The sequence below is a fragment of the Netta rufina genome (assembly GCF_964035555.1).
Source record: "Netta rufina genome assembly, chromosome: 2".
Taxonomy (NCBI): Eukaryota; Metazoa; Chordata; class Aves; order Anseriformes; family Anatidae; genus Netta; species Netta rufina.
The window spans coordinates 33,031,382-33,039,181 of record NC_140124.1 but is presented as its reverse complement, the minus strand read 5'-3'; the positions used below and the strand labels follow the sequence as shown (position 1 = coordinate 33,039,181).

Genomic DNA, 7,800 nt, shown 5'->3' with positions numbered 1-7,800 from the left:
GCACCCCGGCAGTGTAAATAGGGCGGGTGCGAAGGTGCCTCTTCCTCCCCGGGAGCGCACACACCGACATGTGCACGGCGGCTCCCCGGGCTTAATCTAATTACGGGGACGTTTCAGAAGCACGGCCAGCTTGCCTCAAGTTTATTTATTTACTCGCGTTGACACAGGCCCAGACGAATAAATAAGTAAGCGCCCGAACGCCTCTCGAGGTGAACCCCCTCCGGCAGCTGCCAGCGGGCAGGTTGGCGTGTGCCGTCGCCAAAAGGGGGCTCGGCGAGGAACCCCGGGCTTTGCCGGGTGGAGCAGACAGGCCTCGCATCTCTGTTCCGTGGCAGGGTTGGGACATGAGGGATGGGGAACCGGGAGGGGTTTGCGGGTATCTGCCCCCGGCACTGCTGCATGGCTGGAGAAATTCACGTCGGAAAGCGACGGGGCGATGGATGAGGCACCCGCTCACACCCGCCTGCACCGTGTGCCCGGTCTGCCGTCGCGATGAACGAAATGCCCCGGTCGGGCAGTGGGACAAACGTCCCAGGTAAAGCACGGCAACGCGGCGGTGGGAATAGATGCTAAATCGCGACACCCAGCATCACTATTGCTCGCTGGCCGCCCGGCAGCGCACGGGCTGCCTGGTGGCTGGTTTATTTCATTTACGGGGTGTTCCCCTTTTTCCTCTCCCCGTCCAAGCCGAGCCCTGAGCTCCTGGAGAGTTTGTTGTCACCCCGAGTGAATCCCCCAGGTGACAGCTTGCAGGTGCAGGGGACCCCGCCGGCCCCCATGTCCCCGGGGGAGGCGGGCGCAGCGCAGCGGGGCTCCCAGGGGGTGCGGGCGGCTTCCAGGGCACGGAGCCGGGGGAGGGTGGGGAAAAACCCTCGCCTAGGGGGCTTTTCCCACGGGAGCAGGGCTGGGGGCCGCTCGGCATGCACCAGCCAAGGCTTCGTCCCGGCTGGGCGCTTGGAGGACGGCGGTGGAATGGCGAAGGCTTTAGGTGCTCCAGGCTGTAACGGGGGTGCGCCTAAACCGGCGCAAGGGTGGCACAGACCCACAGAAAGCACACCGCAACGCCTGGGCACCAAATACGCTCCCTCGCCGCTGTTGACATTCAACATACGGCGTGGGCAGCGGCCAGTTTAATCTTTCCGGCTGTGCCTTTTCAAACAGCCACCGAGACCTCGGTTTCCCCCAAGAACAACCTCTCCCCCAGCCCTCGAGAGCTGCGTGCGGGCAGACGACGACCCCTGGAAGGGGGTTCTATCCATCTCTCTGCTTGCCGGCCGCGGCGTAGAGGGCAGGGGATTTCTCCGGGGAAAGTCCCCCCCCCCCCATCTACCCAACCACCCACCCCATAAAGGTTAGCGAAAGCTGTCGTCGTGGCTCAACTTCGGAGATTGCTAATGTATATTGTAGACACAAGATGCTAGGTAGACTTGAGCAAGTTGTTCCCAGGATGTAAATTAGGTCCCAAAAGCCGTTGTCCAAATCGAAGAAACAGAGAAATTAATCTGGGAGACTATCCATCATAGCCTGTAATAAAGGGAGCGACATGGATGAGACAGATGATATGATTAAGGAGCTGTGGTCGTTTTAATTAACTTTTTGCTGTCCTGTAATGATCAAACTGGTCAACAGACCCGGTCAATAAGCATGTTAATATCAAACAAATAAAACCAGGGATGATTAAAAACCTCCTGGTTTATTAAATTTGAAATTCAAATGAAATTTATGCTGCAGATGCATACAGAATGCTAATAGATTTTAGCTTTATTGAGAGTGGATCCCACAGGTTTTCAAGAAACAGCACGAACATTTATCTACTCCCGTACATTAAACTTCAAATGGGGGGAAAAAAAAAGTTTTAATTAATTTCGGGAAAACCTCTCCTTGTTGGCTCTCACCTCCCTCCTCCCCCAAACCTGCATATTATGTTGATGTACTGCACCCTTAAGTGCAGTGGTCAATAACGCAAATGCAAACAAAATTGTAAGCTTCCTTAAATCCTTTGCCCAGCAGGCAATGTATACAAAGGGGGAAGGTTACAGATGTTTCCGTGGTGAATTCAGAAAAGATCAGCTCACCGCTCGCAAAGTTCAGGAGCTGCTGGTTTTCCAGTTTCAGTGAAACTATCAGAGTAGCAGGAGGATGCCACTGACAGTACTTTTGTGCTTTCTGTTCAGTTCTGATGTATTTGCTCTTTTCCTCCCTCTCTGTTGAGCTCCCTTGTAAGGACTCCTACTACTATTTTTACAACGGGTTTTTCACCATTTCCAACACGGTGGTTTTAAAGGAAAAGCGCGCTGAAAATTAGCAATCTTTAGCCCCAAATGAAAAGAGCCAGGGCGAGCGTCGAAACAAGCAAACGCGAAAAAAGAATCAAGAAAGGACACGTTTCCTCTGGCCAGACGTGTGCAGACAAAATACGGATCCGAAAGGAAGACCCACCCGGCAAGGCTCTTCTAAAAAGATATATCACTGCCGCCTTCTCCTTGCCTGGTGGATGGCAAGGTCTCTGGGACTTTCTGGGGCTGAAAGGAATGCGTGTCGATCTTTTTACGCAACCTGGCACACCACAAAATGCGATTTTCTGTTCCTCTAAAATAGAAGGCTCGCGACGCTTGTTTTGCTCTTACGCTTTCTGATCTATGTCTTAATAGTTACTCCCCACCTCCAGCAGATAAAGGAAGTGGAGATAAAAAGTTAATAAGCATTCATACAAGGGAGTATCTCTGGGAAATGTTCTTCCCCTCTTTGCGGGTGATAGTATTGATTAAATTAAACCCGAAATTTAAACAAGTGTGCATTAGGTCTGTAAAATGAATATCATTACAGAAGGAGACCAAAGCAATGAAGTTAATTCTTTTTTATTTGTTAAACGGAGTTCCCTCCTTCCCCCACCCCTTCCTCCTTCTGGGCTGGCCTGTCACGCCTTCTCAACAGGCTAAAATCATTCAGAGCAGCTCGCGGAGAGAAACGCGACATTTATGGTAACCGTCAGCCTTCAGAGAAAGAAAGCAGTTCATTAATTTACTCCCCTCTTGCTTCGAAGTATGATAATGTCCCTTACCCCCTTGATCAATAGATATGATGTACAGTCAATATCCCCACCGCACGGAAACGGGGCGAGGGGAAGGGAGAACGGCCCTTGGCAGCCCAAATCCGAGGGGTGAGAGCACCTGCGTTATGGGGACCGGTGGGCAGCGAGGCGGGGGTTATTCCCCGGGGCCGGCCTCGGGGAATAAATTGTTCGGGGAGGCACCGGGAACGGGGAGGGAGGACGAGGTGAAACGGTGACAACGTCGCTGAGAAGATGACGGGGAAAGGCAACAGGACCCGGCCAGCCCGGAGGGGTGCGGAGGGGAGGCCGGGACCGGGTGAGAACGGCACCGGGACGGGAAGGACCGGGAGGCACGGCACGGGAAGCGGCCGGCCCCCACCCCGCGACGGGGCTGCGCCGTGCCGTGCCGAGCCGTGCCGGAACCAAGCCGTGCCTATCCGAGCCGTGCCGTGCTCGACGGCGCCGCTGACCTCACGCGGTCACGTCGGCGAGCGGCGCGGCGGGGCCGGGGATTGGCTGGCGGCGGCTCAGCGGCACTTCAAAGGCGGCGAGGGAGCTACAATTGTGGTGGAATGGGCGGAACTGATCATTGTATTGCACACCTCTAAAAAAAACACTGCCTCCGATTTATCAATATAAAAAAGATCCTCTGAGAGGAGGGCACTTTTGTGTGATGGCAACTTCACTTCTAGGGGTGAGTCTAAGGGTTTTTTTTCTCTTGCTGGTTTAATTAGTTTCTTTTTAGTGGCGATTGGAGGGGGTTAAAATAACCCCTGTCTTGACCGGGGCTATCAGTCTCCTCTATTGAGCCTTTTTTCTTTTTTTTCCTTTTTTTCCTTTTTTTTTTTTTTTTTTTTTAACTTAAGTACAAGCGAGTTTAGGAGAAAAGAAAGAGCGAGCGGGGGAAAAGGGGGCAGAGTCACTTTTCAGCGAGCAGGAAAAGGTTTTGAAGGGCATTTGTAGAGACAACCTACAGCGCCTGGGCTGTGCTGCTCCTGTGCCTCTGGAGAAGTGGCCTTTCTTCTTTCCATGTGACTGCGGGAAGGGAAAAAAAAAAAAAAAAAAAAAAAAAAGCACTGTCGATTTTTTTTTTCCGGTGCAATTTCTAATTTGCAACAGATTTGTGGCTTTTTATTTCCCTTTAAAATAGCACAGCCCGCCGCGTGCAGCAGGTACGTTGAACTCGTGCATCCATCCATGTGTGCATACGCGAAATTGATGTCTGTATTTAATTACCTTCGGTACGCGAGCGAGGCTCTTTGAGGAAGCCTTTGTGTTGTTTTTTGTTTGTTTTTTATTTTTCTTTCTTTCTTTCCGTTTTTGGAAGGGAGCACTTTGCTAAGCCTGCACTTCTCTCTTTAATTATTGCCCGCGGAGCGGAGACCAGCCGGGTCCCGGCGAAAGGGACCGGCGGAGACGTAGCTGCCGCTGTGCCGGGGGCGTCTTTTAAGCCTGGGTAACAGGAGCAACTTTTTTCCTACTCTCCTTTCCCTCCCCTTTGGCTCTTTCCCTCTTTCTTGGGAGGCGAGGAGAGGCCGGGAGGGCGCTCGGAGGCAGAGCCGCGGTGCCGGCAGCCCCGTGCCCGAGGCCGGGCGGCAGAGCGGGGCGGCGGGGGGCGGCGGGCGACAGTGGGGCCGCTCCGTCCCTGACGGCGTCGGGGCGCCCCTCTCCCCTCTGTGCCCGCAGGAGGAACCGCGGGTAGGCTCCACGCCGCTGGCCATGCTCGCCGCGACCTGCAACAAGATCGGCAGCCCCAGCCCGTCGCCGTCCGCCCTCTCGGACAGCGCGGCGTCCTTCGGCAAAGGCTTCCACCCGTGGAAACGCTCCTCCTCTTCCTCGGCCTCCTCCTCCTCCTCGGCGGCGGCGGCGGGCAGCTGCGGAGCCGTGGGCTCCGGCCTGCCGGGCTTCGGCGTGCCGGGCGCGGCGCGGAACGGCTCCTCGGCGGCGGCGGCGGCGGCAGCGGCGGCGGCGGCGGCGGCCGCGCTCGTCTCGGACTCGTTCAGTTGCGGCGGCTCGCCGGGCTCAAGCGCCTTCTCGCTCACCTCCAGCGGTGCGGCGGCCGCCGGCTCGCCCTTCGCCAACGACTACGCCGTCTTCCAGGCGCCCGGCGGCGGCGGGGGCGGCGGGGGAGGCGGCGGAGGAGGCGGCGGCGGCGGCGGGGCGGCGGGGCAGGAGGCGCACCAGCCCGTCTTCATCTCCAAGGTGCACACGTCGGTGGAGGGGCTGCAGGGCATCTACCCGCGGGTGGGCATGGCGCACCCCTACGAGTCGTGGTTCAAGCCCTCGCACCCGGGGCTAGGCGCAGGCGAGGTGGGCTCGGCGGGCGCCTCCAGCTGGTGGGACGTGGGCGCCGGCTGGCTCGACGTGCAGAGCCCCAACGGGGCGGCCGCGCTGCCCGGCTCGCTGCACCCGGCGGCCGGCGGGCTGCAGACGTCGCTCCACTCGCCGCTGGGCGGCTACAACTCGGATTACTCGGGCCTGGGCCACTCGGCCTTCAGCAGCGGCGCCTCCTCGCACCTCCTCAGCCCCGCCGGGCAGCACCTCATGGACGGATTTAAGCCAGTGCTGCCCGGCTCCTACCCGGACTCGGCCCCCTCGCCGCTGGCCGGCGCCGGGGGCTCCATGCTGGCCGGCGGCCCCGCCACGCCGCTGGCCGCCTCACCGCGCTCCTCCGCCCGCCGCTACTCGGGCCGGGCCACCTGCGACTGCCCCAACTGCCAGGAGGCCGAGCGTCTGGGGCCGGCGGGGGCCAGCCTGCGCCGCAAGGGGTTGCACAGCTGCCACATCCCCGGCTGCGGCAAGGTGTACGGCAAGACGTCGCACCTGAAGGCCCACCTGCGCTGGCACACGGGCGAGCGGCCCTTCGTCTGCAACTGGCTCTTCTGCGGCAAGCGCTTCACCCGCTCCGACGAGCTGCAGCGGCACCTGCGGACCCACACGGGCGAGAAGCGCTTCGCCTGCCCCGTCTGCAACAAGCGCTTCATGCGCAGCGACCACCTCAGCAAGCACGTCAAGACCCACAGCGGCCCCGGCGGCGCCGGCGGCCCCGGCCCCGGCGGTCCCGGCCCCGGCCCCGGCGGCAAGAAGGGTAGCGACACCGACAGCGAGCACAGCGCGGCCGGCAGCCCGCCCTGCCACTCCCCAGAGCTGCTGCCGCCCCCCGAGCCCGGCCACCGCAACGGCCTCGAGTGACGGGGGGAGGCGCGGAACCGCCGCGGCCCGGCACGTCTCGCTCTGGCACGGCTCGGCCCGGCCCGGCACCCCCCCGGGCGTGCAGCCCCGCGCCGGGGACGCGGACACGTAAGTAGCCTCAGCCCCCGCAGCCGGGTGGGCTCCGGGAACGGCAGCGACCCGAGCGACCCTGCTCGGGCTGCGTCGAAAAAGGAAAAAACAAAACCAACACCACCAACAGAAACCCCAACCCAACAGAAAAACCCACGTTCTCTCTCATTTTCCTGCTGGAAAACGGCCCGCGACCCCCCCTCCATCCTTCCTTCCATCCCTCCATCCGTCCTTCCTTCCTTCCCTTCATCCCTCCTTCTTTCCTTCCCTCCGTTCATCCCTCTGTCCTTCCGTCCCTCCGTCCCTCCATCCCTCCCTCCAGCGCCAACAAACCAGCGGCGCCCCGGGGCCCGGGCTGCCCCCGGTGGGCTCCGACGGTAGCGCCCGCAGCGCCGTCGGGGCTCCCCCATCCCCTTACCCACGAAATCCCCCCTGCTCCCGGAGACCGGAGTATATTCGTCCCCCTTCCTCTCCTCGCCACCCCCACCCCCGCTTTATTTTTATTTTATTTTATTTTTTAAACACGTCTTTTACCTCCCCGAGTCCACATTTTTATTCCGTTTGCCAGCGCATTTGTTCTAATTCTCATTTGAGTAAGAATCGCGAAATACGCTGAAATTAATTATGTTCAAAGGCATATATTTTTTAAACTCCAAACAAATGAAGAAGCACCGTTGGTTTCAAGCGAAGCTGTGGTCCGAATGCCAAAAAGAGGGAGGCCAGGGGAGGGGGATAGGAGAATAAAATATTTGTAAATTACATCCGAACCTATAGGTTTGTACAACTGGGGAATCGTTCTAGATTAGCTAACAATTAATTATAGCTCCACCAATATATCGGTGTGAGCAGCAGTTGTCCAGGAGACGATTTTGTATAGTATTTTTCTTGTAAATTACTTCCAGTAAATATTTGAAAATATATTGAAGTACACTTGAGCTTTTTTTTTTTTTTAATTTTAATTTTTTAATTTTTATTTCTTTTCCTGTCACAAGAAAGCGTTATTGTTGCAGTCCTAGTTAACTGCATTTTTTTCTGGACTCGTTTCCTGAAGTGTACATCAAATCGCACTTCAGGATATAGGTTTTGCTTGAATATTAATTTAGGTAGGCATACAACTGTAATTAAGCAAACAATATTTGATAAATGTTGAATGACATTTAATTTAATGGAGCATGTACTTATTTGCATTTGCTGGCAGTTCAGGTATAGTTACAGTGAGAGTTCTCCTATATTTCATAAAGTGGGTTTGCCACGACCCATGTATTAAATAAACTGTCCAAGTGAAACTGAACTAACGTTGGCCTATGTGTATTTCCTGAAAATAATATTGATAAATGGTAATAAACACTCTTGACACTACATTAGCGGTTTGCACTGCTGCAAACTAATTGTCTCATTGTAATGTTGAAATAATTTGGATATTTCACATTGAAATGGAAAGCCCTTCGCTGGAACATTTTAGATTT

General features: G+C 56.5%; 1 protein-coding gene across 1 annotated transcript; it reads left to right on the top strand.

Moving 5' to 3' along the window:
• Window positions 1-3,710: 3,710 nt before the first annotated feature.
• SP8 (Sp8 transcription factor) lies at window positions 3,711-6,244 on the top strand (the record flags this gene model as incomplete). The annotated part of the gene is made up of 2 exons (XM_084281899.1): window positions 3,711-3,746; window positions 4,739-6,244. The coding sequence occupies exons 1-2, from the start codon at window positions 3,726-3,728 to the stop codon at window positions 6,242-6,244; spliced, it is 1,527 nt and encodes a 508-aa protein (XP_084138025.1). The 5' UTR covers window positions 3,711-3,725.
• Between the last annotated feature and the right edge of the window lie 1,556 nt (window positions 6,245-7,800).